General features: G+C 34.0%; 1 protein-coding gene, 1 non-coding gene and 1 pseudogene across 2 annotated transcripts in view; 2 read left to right on the top strand and 1 right to left on the bottom strand.

The window, feature by feature from the left end:
* The window catches only part of VCPIP1 (valosin containing protein interacting protein 1), a 28,101-nt gene extending 8,547 nt beyond the window's left edge, over positions 1–19,554 (top strand). Inside the window, exons 2-3 of the mRNA XM_037058660.1 lie at positions 1,756–1,842; positions 13,874–19,554. Of these exons, the coding sequence (XP_036914555.1) occupies positions 1,756–1,842; positions 13,874–14,745 (959 nt within the window). The 3' untranslated portion in view covers positions 14,746–19,554. The remainder of the gene's footprint in view (positions 1–1,755; positions 1,843–13,873) is intronic.
* On the top strand, positions 3,864–3,994 carry LOC118995616 (uncharacterized; annotated as a pseudogene).
* Positions 19,555–22,852: 3,298 nt separating the features above from the next.
* LOC118995601 (small nucleolar RNA SNORA30/SNORA37 family) lies at positions 22,853–22,980 on the bottom strand. The gene has a single exon (XR_005068314.1). It is a non-coding gene; the product is annotated as a small nucleolar RNA SNORA30/SNORA37 family (small nucleolar RNA).
* Positions 22,981–23,583: the final 603 nt, after the last annotated feature.

The following is a 23,583-nucleotide window of genomic DNA, read 5'->3' as shown; positions in this document are numbered from 1 at the left end:
CATTCATAATATCAGTGCCATGTACAACTACTGTTCATGTAGGAGAGCCGAAGGCCATTAGGAGGAAGGATTTAAGGAAGACAGAGTGTAAACAGAAGTTATCTATGTTGGTGTAGACTTTTTTTCTATATTTAAACACACACAGTATGTTGAACTTAAGTATTTTACTGTTGTGCTGTGAAGACATAGTTGAATTACAAATTGGAGACTAAAAATATATGAATTATATAATTGGAGACTAAAAATATATGAATAAATGTAATATTTGCTACATACTTTACCAGCTATTCCTATTCTATAAGAGATGGCTTTCTAATGAAATTGTAGCAAAATAATTCTACCCTTTTTTTAAGATCTATTATCTTAGCAGCTTTCAAACATTCAGTATTATTAGAGTCACCATACTGTATGTTACATTCCACAACTTACTTACTTTATAACTGTAAGGCTGTGTCTAAAATTCTTTACCTTTGTTTTTGCTATGAGTTTGTTTTATTAGATTCATGAAGAGGACCAATGGTACCATTGGTTATATTTTATCCATAACGTTGAAGAACAGTTATCATTGTACTGCTTCAATTAAGGTTTTTCGGGACTTCTTTCAGACCTTATTGGAAGGAAAAACTTCATTTATACAATTCATTCATATATATTTATTCACCAAATGCTAAGAGTGCTACTGTCCAGCACTGTGCCAGGCCACTGATCTTTTCCTGATTCTGAAAAGCTTTTAGTCTAGAAGGAAAACAGAGGAACAGAAGTAAACTAACTTAATCTACGGTATGGTAGTCATATGCCTTGGAGCATCGGGGAAGGTTCCCACCTAAACAGCACTGAAAAAACCTAAACGAACTGACACTAAAAGCCTTATTTATTTATTTAAAATGTATTGGGTTAATTGGTTAATATGTAAGTTTCAGATATACAACATTATAATTTGATATTTGTGGACTGTACTGTGTGTTCACTAAAAGTCTAGTTTCCTTTTGTTACCATGTATTTGGCTCCCTTTACCCAATTCATTCCCTACCTGCCTTTCATTCTGGTAACCACGGTTCTGTTGTATGTGTCTGTGAATTTGTTTGTTCATTTTTGTTTTATATTCCCCTTATGAGTAAAATCATGGTTTTTGTTTCCTTTCCATCTGACCTATTTTACTTAGCATAATACCTGCAAGATCCATCTATGTTGTTGCAAATGGCAGTAATTCCATTGTCTGTGTACTTACACATATATTTATATATCTGAATATATAAGAAATGTCATTTTTCTTAGAGTATTTAGGTGGCCAATTCTGAGGAGTTCCCTAATCTGGCAACTGTTCAGATTTTTACCAAAAAAATTTAAGTGCACCCTGGCTGGTGTGGCTTAGTTGGTTGGAGCATTATCCCCACACTGAAAGGTGGTGGATTCATTTTCCAGTCAAGGCGCATGCCTTGGGTTACAGGTTTGTTCCCTGATTTTTGGTCCTTGGTCCAGGGTCCAGGCAAGTACAGGAGGCAGCGGATTGATGCTTCTGTCTCACATCGATGTTTCTCTCTTTCCAAGCAAAGTGCTTTCGAAAAGCAATGAAAAAATGTCCTTGGATAAAAAAAAATAACTACTACTATTGTGCTATAGCCCCATCCCTCCATATCACCTCCCTATATGTTATACCAGCTTTGCCTTGTGATCTCTAGGCTAATCTGTATTAAAACAAACCTGGGTTGAATATTTTTGTTTGTTGCTAATACTGTATTTGTTTTTATCTTACAGGAGAAGATGTATGGTCTTACGCAAAGGGACTTCCTCACATGTTCCAACAGGGTGGCGTATTCTACAATATTATGAAGAAAACCATGGGTATAGTTAATTTATGATTTTATTTTTAAATACTGTCTTCACTTCAGCTGTTAGACGATTAAGAAAGTTCAGATAGTATTCTTCTAAAATGATTTCCAATGTGAATTTTAGTGTATATTCTTTAGCAATCTAATTAAAAGGGATTATTATCCTGATATCCTCATGTTTTTTGTTATAATATTACTAAAAATCTCCTATCACTTTCTTGCTCCTATTTTCTCATTTAAATTATGTATATAATTCTTAACGACTAAAGACAAATTGTGAAATTAGAATCAGATTTGGTTGTAATGCCTAGTGACTATCCCAGAGCCAGGTGATACAGGTTTTTGTTGTGTTTTGGCTATAATTATTATGTATACCCCAGTGCTTTCTGGATTTTCGGAAACAGTTCATTTGACATTTAACTGCTTTTTACCTTGTGTGTGCATTGTCTGTAAAGGCATGTGTGAGTGTATAACTATCTTTATAGTTTTAAGGTCTTAAGAAAAAGGATGCCAGTGTGTGTATTTGGAAAGCACATTTTTTTTCAAAAATTTAATGTGAATACTTTCAGCGTCAGACTTTATCACTCTGGCTTATCTCACTTCTTTACCTACGAGACCTCAGTAGACATTACATGCATAATGTCTATTTTATGGCTTTTATCTCTTCCTTACTTTTTCTACCACTGCTCCTCCCAATTTGGCTATTGTAGAAATGTCCAGTGATACATAAAAGTAACAAGAATAAAAATATGATGAACCCATATTTACCCACAGCCCAACTTCAACAAATATTAGTACATTTCTACCCCCATATTAATTGGACTATTATAAAACAAATCTCACACAATACATTATTTGTAAGAACTTCAATATGAATCTTGTTTTTTTCTTTTTAAAAAGTAACCATAATACCATTATCACATTTTTTAAAATATAACCAAATATCCAGTGTTTAGATCTCCTTGATTTTTGATTATCTCAAAAAAAAATTTTTTTTTTTAAATTAGGGACCAAAGAATGGCTTGCTTTCTCTCTCCCTCCCTTTCTTTCTAAGACAGGATTATTGAAGCATAATTGGCATGTAGTAAATTCACCCTTTTTAGGCATATAGGTACATAGATTTTGACAAATATAAACAGTCATGAAACCACCACCACAATCAAGGTAGAGAATATTTTCATTATTCCCAAAAGTTGCCTTATGTCCCTTTTAATTAATCCCTTGCCTTCACCCCCAGACCCTGGCAACCACTGATTTGATTTTTGTCTCTATTATGTTTGCTTTTTTCATATCACTGTATAAATGGAATTATATAATGTAAGCTTGTGTGTCTGGCTCCTTTGATTTAGCACAGGGATTGACAAGTTAACTGCGTGTGGACTATATCATGTCCACTGCCTATTAAATATAAAGTTTTATTAAAACACAGCTGCAGTCATGTGTACATGACTGTTTAACACTACTGTGCCATAACTGAGTAGTTGTGACAGAGGCTTTATGGTCTGCAAAACCTGCAATATTATCATGTCGCCCATTTACAGAAAAAAAATAGCCAGTTTCTTTTTTAGCCTAATGCTTTTGCAAGTTATCTGTTTGGTTGCATGTGTTAGTAGTTCATTGCTTTTTATTGCTGAATGGTATATTCCATTGCATGTATTTATCACATTTTAAAAAATTCATAACCAATTGAAGAACATATGTCTTTTTTCTTGGTTTCAGTTTTTGGCTACTATAAACACAGCCCACCAAAAACATTTATGTACAGGTCTTTGTGTGGGCATATGTTTTTAGTTCTCTTTGGTAAATACCTAGGAGTGGGACTGCTGAGTCATATGGTTAATATATACTTAACTTTGTAAGAAATTTCCAAACCATTTTTCAAAATGGCTGGGCCATTTTATATTCCTAGCACTATATTGGAGTTCCAGGTGCTCTGTATTCTTGTCAGTACTTGGCAGTATCAGTTTTTGTTTTTAAAACCATTGTAAAAAGTTTATAGTACTATTTCATAATGGTTTTAATTTGCATTTCCCAATTGCTTCTCGGCCTTTTGGCTAAGATCAAGTGTAGTATCTGTTCTTATGAGTTTAATTTGCATTTCCCTAAAAAACTAATGATGTCGAGAATCTTTTCACGTGCATATTTACTGTTCCTCCCCACCCCCATTTTAAAATTGGCTTGGATTTTTTTTTTTTTTGGCTTGGATTTTTTGAATTGAGTTTTGAGAGTTCTTTTTTTTTGACATACTTACAGTTCCTTTATTTATTTTTTCTTTTTTTATTGTTTTTTTATTTAATTATTTTTCAAGTACAGTTTTTTGTCTATTATTCCCATCTCATCCCACCCCCGTGCTCCCCCCTCCCTCCCATTTCCACCCTTCTCAGTTGTTGTCCATGTATCCTTTATATACGTTCCTCTAAATCCCTCCCTATTTCCCCTGAAATTTAAGAGTTCTTTATATATTCTGGGCAAACATCATTTATTAGATAAGTGTTTTTGCAAGTAAGTTTTGCAAATATTCTCTCTCAGTTTGTAACTTCTGTGTTCATTTTATTAATAGTATCTTTTGAAGAGTAGAGCTTTCTAATTTTGATTACCAATTTAACATTTTTCTCTTTTATGATTTATGCTTTTTGTTTCCTATCCAAAAAATCTTTGCCTAATCCAAGGTCACAAAAATTTCCTATGGCTTCTAGAAGTTTTATAGTTTTAGATAACTTAGGTTTATGATGCATTTCAAGTTGATTTTTATATATGTTGCAAAGTGTAAGTTGAAGTTTTTTTTATGTATGGATGTCCATTCGTTCCAACAACATTTGTTGAAAAAGGTACTCTTTATCCGTTGAATTATTTTGATATCCTTATCAAAGAGTGATCATGAATCATACACTTGAGAAGGTTGAGTTATGTGCAAAATATATGTCAGTAAAGTTACTTGTTAAAAGTTATTTGACTATATACCTATGGGTCTGTTTCTAGAATCTTCTTAGAAACTGCTTTGAATATTCTAGGTGCTTTGTTTATCCATATAAATTATAGAATGAATTGTCACTTTTTACAAAAAAGCCTGCTGGGATTTTTTATTGTGATTGTGTTGAACGTGAGATCAAATTGAGGATAATGAATATTTTGACATCATCACATCTTCATGGTTCAGGAAAATGTTATATTTCTACATTTATTTAGGTCTTTAATTTCTCTTACTAAAGTTTGTAATTTTGTAATATAATTATTGCACGTCTTTTGTTCACTTGTACCTTAAATATTTTCATGTTTTGTGATGCTGTTGTATAACACATTTTTTAAAAACTCCAATTTCCTATTGTTCATTGCTAGTGCACAGAAATAAGATTGGTTTTTATGCATTGACCTTGTATCCTGTGGCCTGCCAAACTCATATTAGTTCTTGTAGCTTTTTAACAGATTCTCTGGAATTTCTATGCAGGTTATTATATCATTAGCAAATAAAAGATAGTTTTATGTTTAATTTCTTCCTTTTCAGTCCGTATACCTTTTTTTTTTCCCTCCTGCCTTATGGCAGCGGCTATAAGTTCAGTGTTAAATAGGAGTGGCGATTGTGGACATCCTTGCCTTGTTGCTGATCTTAGGGGGAAAGCATTCAGTCTGTAGGTTTGTCAGAAATGCTTGTTACCAGGTTGTGATTGCATTCCCTTCTATTCCTTGTTTGCTGAAAGTTTATATTGTAAATGGATGTTGAATTTTATTAGGTGCTCTTTTCTTGCATCACTTGAAATGATTGACTTTTTTTGGTTATGTTTTTAAAATTATTATTTTTTATTTTTCAGTTGCAATTGACATTCAATATTATATTAGTTTGAAGTGTACAGCATAGTGGTTAGACATTTNGGGAAAGCATTCAGTCTGTAGGTTTGTCAGAAATGCTTGTTACCAGGTTGTGATTGCATTCCCTTCTATTCCTTGTTTGCTGAAAGTTTATATTGTAAATGGATGTTGAATTTTATTAGGTGCTCTTTTCTTGCATCACTTGAAATGATTGATTTTTTTTGGTTATGTTTTTAAAATTATTATTTTTTATTTTTCAATTGCAATTGACATTCAATATTATATTAGTTTGAAGTGTACAGCATAGTGGTTAGACATTTATATAATTTATAAAGTGATCCTCCTGATAAGTCTAGTAGCCCTTGATGCCATACATAGTTACTGCATTATTACTGACTGTATTTCCTATGCTGTCCTTAACAATCCTGTGACAATTTGTTGATTGATTGTTTTAAAATACGAACCAACTTTGCATGGTGGATTCAAAGTGCTTATATTTTGTGTTTTTGCATGTGTCTGTATTCATGAAGGATAATAGTATATAGCTTTCTTGTAATGACTCTATAGTCAGGAAGAGTGGTGTTGGCTTCATAAAATAGAGTAGGGAAGTATTCATTCCTCTTCTGTTTTCTGTTATATTTTGTAACAGTTTTTATATTATTTCTTTCTTAAATGTTTAGCAGAATTTACCAGTGTAACCATTTGTTCTCGGAATGTTCTTAGTTGAACAATTTTTAACTATGAATTTGATTTCTTAAGTTATCCGTAATAAGATTATCCCTTTCTTCTTGAGCAAGCTTTGTTAGTGTTGTCTTTGAAGAAATCTATCCATTTCATCCAAGCTAATCAATTTTATTGGCATAGTATTGTTTATAATATTTTGTTACTGTCTGTTAGTACTATAGCTCTTTCGTTTCTAATACTGTACCTCTTTTGTTTTGTGCCTCTCGTGTGTTGCTGACCAAGTTTAGTTAATGGTTTATCAGTTTTATTGATGTTTTCAAAGGAACAGCTTTTGGTTTCATAGGTTTTCTCTATTTTTCTGATTTCAGTTTCGTCGATTTTTGCTCTTTATTTTTTCCTTCTTTATTCTTGCTTTGTTTTTAATTTGCACTCTTCTTTCTAGTTTCTTTGAGACGAAACTTAGATTATTGATTATAAAGTTTACTTTTTTAATGTAAGCATTTCAAGCTATAAATTTCTCCCTGACACCCCCCTTTTTTGCATCCCTTTTATTTTAACTTTACATCTCTCGCTTCATTCTACCTTTTAAAATATATTAACACCATTTAGTGGTTTTTAAAAGTTAGCATTTAATTAGAATTGATTTTAACAAATGGTACTGGGACAAGTGTGTGTCCAATGCAAAAGAATGAAATTTGACCTTTACCGTACACACTATAAAAGTAAACCAAACTGTATCAAAAACCTGAGCAGAAGAGCTAAAACTAGAAAAATCTTAGAAGACGTAGGCATAAAACTTTTTGGGTTCGGATTAGGCAAAACCTTAGGTATGACACCAAAAGTACACGCATCAGAAGAAAAAGTATGTAAGTTAAAAGCAAGCTTTTGTGTTGCAAAGAACACTGTCAAGAAAGTGAAAAGACAACCCATAGAATGGGAGAACATTTTTGCAAATTATCTCTGATGATAGGTTTATATCTAAAATGTGAAAATAATTAAAAAAACCCCAATTAAAAATTGACAAAAGATCTAAATAGATATTTCTTCAAGGAAAATATATAAACAGCCGATAAGCACATGAGCTGATGCTCAACATCATTAACCATCAGGGAAATGCAAATTAAAACCACAGTGAGATAGTGTTTCATGTCCACTAGGGTAACTATAATCAAAAAGACAGATAATAAGAACTGTGAGCAAGGATGTACAGAAGTTGGAACCCTTGTACACTGCTGGGAATATAAAATGGTGCAGCTGCTTGGGAAAACAATTTGGCTGTTCCTCAAAAGATTGTTTTTATTGTTCTACTACAGTTGTCCCAATTTAGCCCCTTTTGCCCTCTGCCACCCAGCCCACACCCTGCTCCCGTAGTCAATCCCTAACGGTTGTCCATGTCCATGGGTCATTCATATATGTTCTTTGACTAGTCCCTTCCCCTTCTTTCCACTATTATCCACCTCTTACCTCCCCTCTGGCCACTTTCAGTCTGTTCTATGTATCTATGCTTCTGATTCTACTTTGCTTGTTAGTTTATTTTCTTCATTAAATTCCTCTTATGAGTGGGGTCATATGGTGCTTGTAGGAGCTCCTTTCTGCTGCATAGTATTCCATTGTGTAAACGTACTCCAGTTTTTTGATATACTCATTTACTGATGGGCACTTAGGCTGTTTCCAGCAGTTGGCAATTGTAAGTAGTGCTGCTATGAACATAGGGTTGAATAAATTCTTTTGACTTGGTATTTTGGGATTCTTAGGGTATAGTCCCAGCAGTGGAATTGCCAGGTCAAATTTTTGAATACTGTGGAGCAGAAAGAAAGACGAAGCGCCAGCCCTTTGCAACAGCATGGATGGATCTGGAGAATATTATTTATGCTGAGTGAAATAAGCCACTTGGTGAAATTACGAATAACGTATGATCTCACTCACAAGAGGAATCTAATGAACAAAATGAACTACCAAGCAAAATAGAACCAGAGCTATTGAAATTAAGAACAAACTGACAGTAACCAGAGGAGAGGTGGGATAATGGGGGAAGAGGAGGGAAGTATTGTCAGGAACATGTGTAAAGGGACACATGGACAAAGCCAAAGGCTGGTAGGATCAAGGGTAGGAAGTAGGGATGGATGGGGTGGGGAGAAAATGGAGACAATTGTACTTGAACAATTAAAAAATGTGAAAAAAGTTACTTGAAATTATATTAAAGATTCTCTTTTTTGATAGTATTTGTATGTCTGGATATTTTATAGAAATACAGTTTTCATAAACAGTGATCTCACCTGTAACAGAAAAAAAGAAATAAAATGGCGGAAACTAAAAAGAAAAAAAAGACAGTTCCATTTTTAGTTTTTTTCGAGGAAACTCCATACTGTTTTCACAGTGGCTGCACCAGTCTGCATTCCCACCAACATTGCTCTAAGGGTTCCCTTTTCTCCACATCCTTGCCAGCACTTGTTGTTCGTTGATTTATTAGTGAAAGCTGTTCTTTTTATTAATTTTTTATTTTAATTGTTGTTCAAGTACAGCTTTCTGCCTTTTACTCTCATCCCAGCCCACCCCCCTCCCCACCTACCTCCTGTTTCCACCCTCCTGTTTTTTTTTTTGTCCATGTGTCCTTTATACTTGTTCCTGCAAACCCTTCCCCTTTTCCCCTGAAATTCCCTCCTGTCTCCCCTCTGGTCACTGTCAGCCTGTTCTCTATTTCAGTGTCTTTGGTTATATTTTGCTTGTTTGTTTGTTTGTTTTGTTGATTAGGTTCTTGTTAAAGGTGAGATCATATGGTATTTGTCTTTCACCGCCTGGCTTATTTTGCTTAGCACAATGCTTTCCAGTTCCATCCCTGCTGTGGCAAAGGGTAGGAGCAATGATAGCTGTTCTGACAGGTGTGAGGTGATAATCTCATTGTGGTTTTAATTTGCATCTCTCTGATGGCTAGTGGGGTTGAGCCTTTTCTCATATGTATAGGCCGGCCATCTGCAGGTTTTATGCCCATTTTTCAATTGGGTTGTTGGTCTTCCTGGCATTGGGTTATATGAGTTCTTTATATATTTTGGAGATGAAACCTTTGTCTGGTGTGTCATTGGCAAATATGTTTTCCTGTACAGTCAGTTCCATTCTCATTTTGTTGATGTTTTCTTTAGCTATGCAGAAGCTTTTTAATTTGTTTATTTTTTCCTTTACTTCCCTACCCTAGGAGATACGTTGGTGAAGATATTGCTGTACAGGATATCTGAAATTTACTAAGAGTGTTTTCTGCTAGGACATTTTGGTGTCATGAGTTATATTTAAGTCCTTTATCCATTTTGAGTTTATTCTGGTATAAGTTGGTTGTCTAGTTTCATTTTTTGTGTGTGTGTACCAGTCCAGTTCTCCCAACACTATTTATTGAAGAGACTATTTTTGCTCCATTGTATGCTCAAGCCCCCTTTTTTGAATATTAATTGACCATAGAGACATGGGCTTATTTCTGGATTGTCCTTTTCCATTGATCTATGCCTGTTTTTAGGCCAATACCAGATTGTCTAGAATACAGTGGCCTTGTGGTATAGTTTAATATCAGGTATTGTTATCCCTTCAACTTGGTTCTTTCTCAGGATTGCTGAGGCTCTTTGGAATCTTTTTTTAGTTCCATATAAATTTTTGGAATATTTGTTCTAGATCTGTGAGTATGCCATTGGTATTTTAATAGGAATTGCATTGAATCTATAGATTGCTTTCAATAGAATGCACATTTTAATGATGTTAATTCTTCCAGTCCATGAACACAGTATATGCCTCCATTTATTTGTATCTTCCTCAATTTCTTTCTTCAGTGTTGTTTAGTTTTCAGAGTATAGGTCTTTTTGCGTCCTTGGCTAAATTTACTCCTAGGTACTTTATTTTTCTTGTTCGTTTGGTAAATGGCATTTTTTTGTAGCTTTTCTTTCTGATACTTCTGTTGGTATACAAAAATACCATCAATTTCTGAATATTGACTTTGTATCCTGCTACTTTGCCAAAATCATTTATTAGGTTGAGTGACTTTTTGATGGAGACTATCAAGGTTTTCTGTTTATTCTATGATGTCATCTGCGAATAATGAATTTTAACTTCCTCCTTTCCAATTTGGATGCCTTTTTTTCTCTCCTTTCTTGCTTTTCCCCCCCTTTTTTGGCTAATTGCTGTGGCTAGAACTTCTAGTACTGTGTTGAATAAGAGTGGTGGAAGTAGATACTCTTGTCTTGTTCCTTTTAGTTTTTGCCCATTGATGTTGGCAGTAAGTTTCTTGCATATGGCCTTTATGTTGAGGTATAGTCTCTTTATTTCTGCTTTGCTGAGTGTTTTTATCATGAATGAGTGGTGGACTTTCTCAAATGCTTTTCCTGCATCTGTTGATATGATCATGTGTTTTTTTACTTCATTTTGTTTATGTGATGTATCACATTTAATAATTTGAGAATATGGTACCATCCTTGCATCCCTGGGTTGAATCCCACTTGATCATGGTGTATGATCTGGTTACTCAAAAGATTTAGCATAGTCTAACTATACAACCCAGCAGCTCCACTCTTGGGTATATACCAAAGAGAAATGAATACATGTATATATAATACTGGTACACAACTGTTTATAATAACATTATTCATAATAGTCAAAAGTGGAAACAACCGAAATTGCTATATCCTGGTGATTGGATAAATAAGGTGCTATATATCCATACAATGGAATATTATTTGGCAATAAAAAGGAGTAAGGTTTTGGTACATGCTACATTATACATGACCCTTGAACATATTATGCTACATGAAATAAGCCAGTCACAAAAGACTACATATGTTTCATTTATATGAAATGTAACAGAATAGGCACACCTAGAGAGACAGTAAATCAGCGATTGCCTAAAGCTGGAATGGGGTGTGGGGAGGAAATGGGACTGCTTTCTGGTGGGTTCAGATTTGCCTTTTGGGTCATGAAAATTTTCCAGTGATAGTGGTGATAAGTGTACAACTCTGACTGTACTAAAAACCATTCAGTTGTACACTTAAATAGGTGAATTATATCTCAATACAGCCAGTATATATATTTAAAATGTTTTCTGTGGTATCTATCCTTATTAGGAGGTAATTTAGTGTTCTGGAGAAAGAATATCTGAGATCAAAGTTTGGTCCTATCTCTTACTCCTGGTGTGACTTCTGAGTTTTAGTTTCTTTGTTTGTAAAGTGGTTATGGTAATCTCAGGGTTGTAGTTAGGATAAAATGAGATTGTGCACATGTAGCAGTTAGCAAAGGGCCTGGTACTGAAAAAATACTTGGCTTATTTCTGTTATTAGTATTTAAATTCTAGTTGTTATTTGTGGCATTATTTAAAATTCTATTGACTACAATACATCTATTTGAAATGGGTCATTAGAAAATGATTTTATCTTTCAAAATACAATTTCTTCTAATATTTGTGGTAAAGTTTTCTCTTTTTTTAGGGTAGGTTTATGTGGTAAATCATTAGTATTATCTTGTGGTCAAAGGATCAAGCCCTCTTCACTTGGCAAATGTGAACCCATACCCTCCAAAAATTGGAAAAGAACATACTTCTCTTACTTTCTTAAAATCCACCCTAATAGATATATGGTATATCTACATTTGAACAGAAATATTGCCTAATGTAACTAAATGAGTTTAGTTATATTTGGAAAGGTATTCTAAAATTAATTTGCTTGCAGTGTAGTGAGTTTTCTTGCAGGTCTTTATACAGAGATAAATGCAGAAGATGAATGGCGAATTTAGTTTTAACCCTTGCACAGAGATAGCCTTCAATTTATAGTGTTCAGTTTTGCTTGTGTTTGAACTTTATAAAAATGGAATTATGCTATGTACTTTCTCTGTGACTTGTTTTATGCAGTACTTTGTCAGATTCATTTATATTGATGGGTTCAACTATAGTTCATTTTCAGTGTTGCATAATATTCTGTTGTATCATTTTAATATAATCCATCCATTGTTCTGATGTACTTTTGGGTAGTTTATTTCTGCCAAAACATGCCAAGAGGAAATTCTGTTGATTTTTATTCATTGGATTTTTATTTATGGATTTTTATTCATTGATAATTAATTCATTTACCAAAGAAATATTCTTTATAACCTACAAAACTGAGGATGACCTGAATGCCCACAAAACAATCTAGAGTTCACTTATCCTCTTCTTCTCTGAATTTGTATAACACTTAACAATTTCTTTTTAACTAGCTTGCTTTTGCCTTTATATTTTGCCATAAACATACCCATACACACCTTGTATGTAAGATTCTCTACTTCATCTTGTATTAAAGATTCTACTTCATCTCTTGTATTAAAGATTCTCTACTTCATCTTTCTTTTAACATGGAAAAATCTGTGCTTTTAAAAGATTTGAAAACCCTTATTTTTTTAGCATACTTGGAGTATACTTAGAGCGCCAAATTTAAAATGTAAGGATATTGGATAGTTTAAAAAACAGGCAGTTTCTGTATTCTCAGGCTGCAAAATGTGTAACATTTGGAAATACCATGCAGTGAGACCAAACTGCTCAACTAGAAAAATAAAGAAAAGCCTGCTCTGAAGTTCTGTCCTCTACTGCTGCGTTAGTTGACTGTGTGGGATATTTTGAGGCGCATTAGTAGCTCAGGCTTATTTTGGAGGTTCTGATATACCAGAAAGGAGTAAGAGGAGTAACATGACATACAATTATTTTAAAGAAATTGAATTGAAAAATATTTTCAATTTATTGTGATCAAGTGTCAGTTCTTATGGTTATACTGAAGTCACAGTGCATTAATCTTAGCTTTCCTACAAGTGCTCCATAAATACTACTTTAACTATGGAATGTCTTATTTTGAAAATTCATCTTTTTTATGTATTTGTGAAAAATATTGAGAAAACAGCTTTCATTCAGGTATTGTGTAATTCAGTAGAATTACTTATTCTTAATTTAGCACATACTGTGCAACATTGTTTTGTAACACTTTGTCCTTATAGGTATTTTTGGAAAGTTTATTATTTGAATTTTAGTAAGTGAAAGTATATTTTCTTACTAGTTTACTGTAAGCCATTGCTTTACTAACACTGTTACTGGTATTTTCCTTATAGTTCAGCTGTCCGTTTAAAGCCCCTTTCCTAACTTTGTGGTAGGTTGATGATATATACCTACAACCGTTTAGTTATATTTACCTTATGTCTCTCTATACAGATACATAGGTTATATGTGTATATATTTTTGTGAGCCATTTGAGGATTACAGGTATTGTTACATTTTGCTTTTAATTATTCAAGCATCTTTCACAAAGGAGGATATGTTCTTATATAAGCCCAGGGCAAAAATGATATATTCCTTTAAACATCCCCTGTGGTACTACTTTAAGGTCTATTGTGATGTTACTTTTTTGTAATAGTACTGAATTCTATTAATAAGGAAATTATTTTCTAATTAATTTTGTTTTGAAAACTGTTATCTGTAAATTGCTGAAAATTTACTATTGCACCTAAAATTGTCCTTATTGTACTTTTAAAGTAACATTTTAATATGTTAAATATCTTTTCTCCTTCTTTAGGTATGGCTGATGGCAAGCATTGTACTTTTCCACATCTGCCTGGCAAAACCTTTGTCTATAATGCTTCTGAAGATAGATTGGAGTTGTGTGTGGATGCTGCAGGACATTTCCCCATCGGTCCTGATGTTGAAGACTTAGTTAAAGAGGCTGTAAGTCAGGTTCGAGCAGAGGCTACTACAAGAAGTAGGGAATCGAGTCCCTCACATGGGCTATTGAAACTAGGTAGTGGTGGAGTAGTGAAAAAGAAATCTGAGCAACTTCATAACGTAACTGCCTTTCAGGGAAAAGGTCATTCTCTGGGAACTGCATCCAGTAATCCACAGCTTGATCCAAGAGCTAGGGAAGCTCCAGTTGTAAGGAAGCATAACACAGGGACAGACTTTAGTAATAGTTCCATTAAGACAGACCCTTCTGTATTCGCAGCCGCTCCTAGTAACAATGAGCTTATTCGAATAGCTCCTGGAGTAGCAACCATGAGAGACGGCAGGCAGCTTGATCCTGATTTGATTGAGGCCCAGCGAAAAAAATTGCAGGAAATGGTTTCTTCCATTCAGGCTTCAATGGACAAGCACTTGAGGGATCAAAGTACAGAGCAGTCACCATCTGATCTTCCTCAAAGGAAAGGAGAAGCCATGAGTTCATCTGTGAAGTCTGGGGGTCTTCAGACCGGCTTACCTGAATCTTTTTCTTTAACTGGTGGCACTGAAAATTTGAATACAGAAACAACTGATAGCTGTGTGGCCGAGGCACTGGGAGCAGCATTTGCCTCAAGGTCAAAAGCACAAAAGGGAAATTCCGAAGAGGAACCTGAAGAGATGGATAGTCAAGATGCTGAGATGACAAACACAACTGAGCCAATGGATCACTCTTGATTTTATTAGAGGCTAATAAAACAGAATGTTTATTGTGAATATGTAATATTTGTTGGCTGGGCCACATAATTTGATTAGTCATTAAATATCTTGTACGTATATAATACAAAGATTATATCTTGTTATTCGGTGCATGATACAAGTGTGTGTTTGGCAATAGCTTTTAATATACTGCTGCCCAGGCTGGCTCTGAATTCCTATAAATTAGTTATTAGATCTGCTGAGGTGAGTTTCTTCCATATATGTGGTTCCATTGGAAGTTCTTTGTAATTTTAATTCCATAAAAGTCTTAATGTATCAAACATAAAAATTCTCTTGCAAAATATGTTTGATTTCTGAAAAGGTCAGGACTGGGAGGGAATGAGATTTTGCTACTGTTGATGTCATCAAGATAACCATACCACTTACTAGAATGTCAAAGATTTATGTAAATTTGAAGGTTATCTGAACCAAATTGTATCTTAAAATGCATAAAAGGATTTTATTAAACACTGGAATCCTGACATTTCTGTGAAAGTAAACATTCATAGAGATATGCATTCTTCATGAAAATATCTTGAGAATAGAGTATAATGATAAAACATTTTGCTGCTTTGAGCAAAGGATGGGGAAAATACCTGTTCTAGAATGATAAAGTCAGTGTGATTCAGTAATGTTGCTGTCTAAGCCAACATAGCCAGTTGTGTGCTCTGTTGTTGATAATATGTTACCATTATTTTTTGAATCCTGGCCTGGTCAAGTACCACCAAATTTTTTTTTTATCTTGCAGAAAAGTTGATTGCAAAGTTTGGTAGAAAATACAAAAATAATGGTGGCAGTAGTTAATCTCTAATTTTCAGAGTTTGTCAGATCCACAATTTATAAATAAGAATTTATCTTTATGAATGAGTTACATTGTTCTACGATTTTGATCAGTGGTATTTAAGCTAGTATATGCTATTTGTCTTTGACCCCCTTTGAACCAGTTTTCCTTTTTTTCTTCTGAGTCCATAAGGTTTTCTTTATTTGTTGGCTTCACTTGGATTTGGATGCAAATTTTACTGCATCATACCCTGATCAACTGGGCATTTGCTTAAATAGTGTATTCATCAAATCTCTAGTGCCAGTTTCCTCAAGAAGCAGCTTTCAAGCTTATTTCTTAAAGACAGAGAATGCTTATCCTGAGATTGGTATTGCACTATTTTATCCTATTTTGCAAATTTGTATTCTGAAATGTACATTTCAATCCATCTTTTTCCTATGTTCACTGAAATTAAGTTGAACTTGAATGGATGAAAGACAAAATATCTGTTAATACAATCTCTTATCTAGAGCATTCAAAGCCTGGCTGTCTCTGTTTGCACATGTAACAGATGCAGAACTGTGTTCGCATTCTAAGAAAATGTACATCAGAAAGTATAATATCAGGTGTTTAAAAATCTTAACCTGTTGATTCATAAGGTACATAGACAGTGCTTTAATTTGTGTTTCCAACTCAGAGGTTTCGGCTTCCTTCTATGAAAGTATCTCTAACTGAATCCACTTACTAAATGAACTAGTCCATTTCTGAATAGGGAAAGAATGGTGAATCTAGACATTTGAAGGTGATATCTAATTGCAAGATAATATATTTGGGTTTTATCACATTATCACATTTTAAAACTCCATTTTACATTTTATATCCATTCTTCTAAATTTCAAGTGTCTTTATATCTAAATAGCAGGAAAATGTAGAACTTATATACTGTGCACTAGTTTTGCATAAAGAACTGCAGCTACCCAGCTGCCAAATATTTCCCATTTAGTTAGTATAGGTGACTTCTGTGATTTAAACTAAAAATTATAAATATCACTAACCACTATAGTTATTTTTGGCTTTTCAGCCACTGAAACATGCCTCCCCTTCTTCTTTAGTTTACAAGAAAACTTTAACAAGCAAGTGCACTGCTTCCAGGTTCATGATATAATCACCTTTTCTTTTACAAATATCTTCTTCACCTGTAGCTTGGTATGTTTGGCTAGTAATTGGCAAATATACTGTCATAGCATAAAAGAAGACTACCAGAAATATTTTTTGTCCCTATCAAATACTTTCATTTAGTCAAATTAAAGTGTACCTATGAACATTTAAAAGGGCTTCATCTCTGACAACACTATTAATTTCTCTCATCACAGCAATGCTATTTAGAAGCCCTAACTGGGTTAACTTAGGTATAAATATTATAATAGTTTGGGTTTTCCTGTGATAAAGAATAAAAGGCTTAATTCTGAGAATGATTAGATTTCTTGACATTATTTTAAAGCTGCTGAAATTTGGTTGAGGTAATTAATGATGTTTGATATAGGTCAGCCAGGTACCATCTTTACAAAGAATTCTAGAACAGAATTTAAGTTCTTGAATATTATTGTTTGTCCTTCCGTATGGTTATCATAATCAAATGTAGGACTAGAGAATGATTATTTTTTAGTATTACTGTTTGTGATCACCACAACTTTGAGTTTAAGCTAGAGATCATAAATCAGTTAAACTATTTTTTATCCCTAAATGTAGCATTATAAACTATAGTTCAGTCCTATGGCTAAATTCTGTTTGCAGTGCTTCACTGAAAGTCAAAGTAAAATTGTAATTTTTTTCCTTCAGTAATCCATTTTATAGTTAATCACTCCAAGTTTGAATTGATGACCCAAAGTCCAGGCGGAATTGAAGATAGTGTATGTCTAGAATACTGGTAATGAGAAACTGGTTGAAATTGAAGAAAAGCAAGATAACTGCCAAATATAAGCTAAAATGTAATGAACTCCAAGGGAATGGTTACTCAGGAACTAGTTAAAGGGCAAGCATAAGGTCCATTTCCCCTTCTTTCACTGTTTCAGGTATTTTACTGGAAAACGTTAGGATAATGACCTGAGAAACTTAGCAGATTGTATATTTTCTGTTAATTTTTAGTTTGGTTTTACAATCAAGCCTACTGCTTGCAATCTGAAATGTATCTGTGATTCCGAGCCACAGGTCCTACTGCCATTATTTTTGAGTATCTTCATTGGAAATGAGTAGACTTTTGCGTATGGCCTCTTGTCTCAGGGAAGATCACTTGGTAGCAACTCATACTACTCATGACAGGTTTTTGAGAATTGTACTGACATCACATTAGCTACTAAATGCAAAGTTTATAAAAGTATTTTATGTAGTTACCTAGTAATACTGGCTGCTAGTGGACATTTCTCTAAAAATTTAGACGTCACCTAAGAACTAGTCTTTAGATAGAAAATAAACTTGCAACTCCGATTCGTCAATATAATGACAATATCATAATATGTTTATTTCAGAATATCAGTGTAGTTTAGTCTTCCTTTTTCAACATAAATATTAATTGGCCCATACTTAAAATATGGCAGAGCAGACTTTGAGTTTGATGCAAGTTCTCAAAACAAGGTTTCCATATTAAGTTCTTCATAAAAGCCTTTGCAAAAGCAGATTAAACTCCATCTTAATGACCTTTTATAATAGTAGTAGTGAAGTAAATGTTCTGATTAAGTTTGGGTAGACATGGCCTACATTTTAAGGTTTCATACAATTTAACAAAATTGTACAATGTCAAGGCCCTTCACAATTAACATAAAAAGTTAATTTTTCAGTTCTGCCCATCGTGGCTCAGTTGGTTGGATTATCATCTCATAACTGATAGGTTTCAGGTTTGATTCCCTGATCTGGGCATGTATGGGAAGCAACCCATCGATGTTTCTCTCTCATGTTGATGTTTCTCTCCCTTCCTCTCTCCTCTCTCTCTAAAAGCAAGGAAAAAAATGTTCTTTTGAGGATTAAAAAAAAGTTAATTTTTCAAACCAGAACTATTCACTTGAAAACATACCATAGTAGAATGTTTACTTAAGAAATAACAAAGGGGAGCTATAGCACCAATGTAAGGTTTATAGTTAATTGTAAGTTCTGTCATTCTTAATAATTCTTTAAGATGTTGAGTATTTCATACTTAATAATACTTAAATCATGGGAATTTTAACGTTTGTTCCAAAATAGCAGAAATTGTAAAAATTGTGAATTATTGGAGAAAATGCCATTACTTGTATATCTGACATTTAATTTTTTAAATTATGGAGTATACATGCTTTTGTAGTATAATAATACAATGATATTCTCTTGTAAAAGAAAGGAAAATGAGTAAAAAAAGTTTTAGTTGATGTTATCTGCTTGTGAGTATCAATTACTTAGTATTTAAAATTTTAAGGTATTGCATACTTTTCTTTAGAATGCGCAAGTCCCTTCCTGAGCCTTTATGCCTGTGGTGGAGCAATAAAAGACTAAAGAGGTTATCAATATTTTCAGGTTTACTTGACTTTAAGAATTAGTGCCAAGAGCTGAAGAGTCTACTTTTTGGAGGGAAATGCTATTGAGAATATGTAAAAATAACTAGTAATAGTGTAAATATTTGGAAGACATAGCAAGTGCTTTAACTGCTCAATAAAACAGTATAGATGTTACATCGTCCTTAAGGCACTGGCTGTTACCCATTATTTTCTGATTTTGTGATTACTGTATATATTTCACTGGAGTAATAAATAATTGGTGATAGTTTATTATAACTGTATAGTGTTCTACAGCACACCTCACTGTACAGTATTTGTAGTTTTCTTTTGTATCAATAATAAAACAAAATAATACATACTGATTTTCCCCTCAACTTCTCCACACTAGCTTTTAAAAATAATTTTCTATTTAGTTTCCTGGGATTATACCTTAATATTATAATGTGTAAAAATATAGTTCTGTTATATGAAGGAATTCTTAGTGTAATAAAGTTTTTTAAAAACGTCCTTAAGTGAGTTGTCATATAGGGATGGTAATTTCTCCCCTTAAGTCAGATTTCAATGCAAATGAAACAGATCCAATTAGAAAAGTAGCAAAATTTCTTTCGACATAACACATAATTAGGTCATGGAATGCTTACTGAGTATTTAAAGACAACACAAAGATGTTCTGATAAAACTTGATTTTGTGCTCTTTTTAAAAAAACACTGGTTCACCCTGGCTGGTGTGGCTCAGTAGATTGAGTGCCAGCCTGTGTGTGAACCAAAGAGTTGCTGGTTCAATTCCCAGTCAGGGCACATACCTGGGTTGCGGGCCAGGTGCCCAGTCAGAGTGCATGAGAGAGGCAGCCACACACTGATGTTTCTCTCCCTCTCTCCTCCTCTCTAAAAGTAAATAAAATCTTTAAAAAATAGGAACTGGTTAGAGATAATGAAGAAATGAAGGGAAATATAGGAAGTCATACTAAATTACATTTGTATGGTTTAACAACACGATGCATTTACTTTTAAGTATATATGCTTAATATCCATTTTGTTAAAGCAGACTCCTAGGAGTAAGGGCACAGCTTCAAACACCAGACTTACTAGATCTGCATCTTGGATCACTCGTGTGACCTCTACAGTTTCTTTTCTGGGAGCATGATAATGACATCTACTGACATGGTTGTGAGGATTAAATGACAATACAGATGATTAGAACAGTGCCTGACATACAGTAAACATTGAAATGTTTGCTATTAACATTTATATATCAAAATAATTCTGTAAACATTTAAGTGGGATAAATCATACATAGGGTACACATTTAAAGTGTTTCATTGCATTAAAACTTTGTGGCATATGGCTAATGAACTGAAAACTGGTTGTATGTTCAGATTTTTATGCAGCAGCTTTACGACCACATGCAACACAGAATCTAGAAGACTGACAGTCTGTGCTCTAATTTGTTTTGTGATCTAGGGAGCCTTTCAAAGCCTCCATTTCTTCTATAATCTTGTGGTTCAACAGTTTTTTACCCTCTTGTTCTGCTTGGTTGTGTCATGGTTTCACTTGACAAGTGACCTGGGTGTGAGCCTTAAGTAAACTAAATATACGGTAAGTAGCTCTGCTTTATGCTTTGGCTACATTTGTTCCAGACTTGGACTTGAGGTCTTGTACATGCATGCCACTGGTTACACACCATATAATTTAGAGCCCTGAAAAACTCCAGTGAATAAGATAAACATCCTACTGAAGACAGTTAGTTTGTGGGTTTTATTTTAATTGATTGGCTTTTTCAGACTCCAGTAACTGCGATTCTTAGTAGTTGATGGGCAAAATGAAGCAGGTCTTTAATTATATATATTATACATATAGTATATATATACTATATAGTATATATATACTATATATAGTATATAAAACCTGCCTTTCGTCCATTTATCATGCTACATAATTATCTAAAAACATAAATGGTGTGAGAATCTGGGGTGATTATTCCTGTTTGTCAGGTCCATTTATAGAAATGAGTATAGTATGAGTTCTCCCTGTGAAATAGTGACAGTTTTATATCTGATTTGTGGAATCAACAGGTTGACTCATTCATTCATTTAAAAACGTCTATTAAGCACTGATCGAATGCCAAGCTCCTGTTCTTGGAACTGTAGAAGGAGTTTTAAATGAGACAAATTCCGTGTGGCTTTTGAGCTTATATCGCAATGATGGAGATGAGCAATAAACACATTCATAATAACTATCATTTAGTGACCCTTTCCCTATATCTTGGCAAAAGGTAAAACCCAACATGTGGTAGTTAGTTCAACTCTCCACTCTATGCTTGGGCACTGTCATTGTTGTAGTCCTTCAGGAAACAGGCTCAGGTAGGTTAAGTAGTTTAACCCAAGGTCCTGGAGTTAGTAGGTGGCAGAGCTGGGATTTAAACTTATAGAAGTTTATGGCTTTATAACCTGTGGTCTTAACCTTAGCACTACATTCATAATTTAGCGAAGGAGTGAAATTTGGTGGTAAGTCTTGACAAACATCTGTTGTTAAATCTATCTTCTTTTCAGGGACACCAACCCGGTTTGAACTGACTTAAATGTATAATACCTGTCTTTAATTTTGCTTCCTACAAGTTCCCTTCCTGAACCCCAGTCTTCCACCCCAAGTTCTTCCCTCCTTGGGTTTGTGTTCTTCCTTCACATTTGGAAGTGCTTAAGGGATGGCTTTCACAATTTCATAGATTTTAAACTGGGCAAATTTGAGAATTGTTGTGTACATGAAAGTCCAACTGCTTCATTTAAAAAACCTAGAATAATTACTGTCATTTACTAAGAGGGTCTGTTGCTTTGAGGTGAAGTTTCTCCAAATGTGATGCTGCTTCATGTATAGTTCATAGGCTATGTGCGTGTCACTGAGAAAACATTTTTGAGGCATTTGTCATGTGTCAGGTACTTTGCTAAGACCTAAAGAATTAATAGGATATTTAAAAATTAAAGTGGCAAGATTCAACACCTCCAAAAATATTTTATTTATGAGGCCAGTCCATCAAGCAAAATTAAGTGGGACAGATATTTGTGTTTGTCATACCGCAGACCCCAATCCTTCCTGTAAGAGGGTGGTGATCCAGTTAAGTGGGTTGGGATAAAAAAGTTTGACAAAGCTTGTGTGGATAGGGTTGCTAAGGAAAGAGAAACCAGCTGTAACAATGACATTAAATTCAGTGTATAAAACCAACTTCAGAAACATGAGTTATTTTTGATACCTTGAAAATAAAAGGTATCTCTCCTACTGTAAATTAAGTGCATAGCTATATAACAAAAACAAGCAAAATGGAAAAGCAAATTAGCAGCTAGAATCTCAATTATTCTGATTTCTTTCAACATTACCAAGGTTATTGAAAGATTAGTTACATATTTTCTAGCATCTCATGGCCCTGTCCCAGTACCTGTCCCCTTTTTTCCTTAAGCACTAGTACTAAGTGGCTGGTAACCAATGTATACTTTATATTGTGCTTACAATATTGCATTTCAAGTTAATATTATCATTTAGTAATCTCATGGCAAATGATTTGCCTTTAACTGTAGTACATATAGTAAACTATAGATGTCATTAAATATGGTTTTGGTATAGCGAAGTCTTTAGAAAAAAGCAGTATCTGAGAAAGTAGTCTGCAACAGTTTTTAAAATAGCTCTTGTTTTCCTTTTTAAAAGTTATTCTCATGCATGTACATGATTTAAAAAAATTCAACCATAGAAAGACAACCAGCTCTTCATGTCAATTGCTAAATCAATTTCTTTTTTCCAGTTTATTTTAATTTTTTTTCTCTGTGCTAATGAGTGACAGCTGCCACTGGCAGAGCCCCAGGGCAAGACTCACTCGAGGGTTTTCTTTCAGCGGCAGCTACCAAATCCTGGCCCCGTGGCCTGGGGGAGGACCTGTGAAAGCACTAATAAATCAACCACTTCTTTTTTGGCAGTTGCCTCCATAACTTAGATGAGATGCTTATAGGTCTAATCTCTTGATTTATCAACTGTAGGCAATACTTGATTTATCTCTTATGAATATGAGTTCCCTTGCCCTATATAGGTTTTCTTTATAACTTTATATAATATGCTTAAGTCTCTATTGAGCCATTGATTTTACACATTATCTCTTAAATCTCCAGTATGTAAAGTGAGGAAATACAATTATTTTCTAATATCCTTAATCTTATCACTACTTCCTTTTATTAGCTATACCATTACTTTTACATCATCAAGGTTTATGGCATTCAAACTATGTCCTGTAGTAGTAATTGCTTTAAAAGGAATCTACAGTTCACTTAAACTGATAAACAGCTGAGGTGACCCCAAATTCAAATGAGAAGGGCTTTTTTTTTTCCTGAGACAACAACTAGAGTTTGGAGCTTTTCCAAGGCAGATATTGTCATTTAAATACATTTATATTAAGGATCACTCAGGCAGCCAAGTGGAGGATACTTGGATTGGACAAGAGGACAAGAGACTTGCTGTAACTGGGTGACAGATAAGAGCCTGAAGTGACCCACTGGCTGC

The sequence above is a fragment of the Sturnira hondurensis genome, unplaced genomic scaffold, assembly GCF_014824575.4.
Source record: "Sturnira hondurensis isolate 20B ecotype Veracruz unplaced genomic scaffold, ASM1482457v3 Scaffold0010128, whole genome shotgun sequence".
NCBI lineage: Eukaryota > Metazoa > Chordata > Mammalia > Chiroptera > Phyllostomidae > Sturnira > Sturnira hondurensis.
The sequence above is the reverse complement of the archived record's forward strand: the minus strand, read 5'-3'. Positions and strand labels throughout refer to the sequence as shown.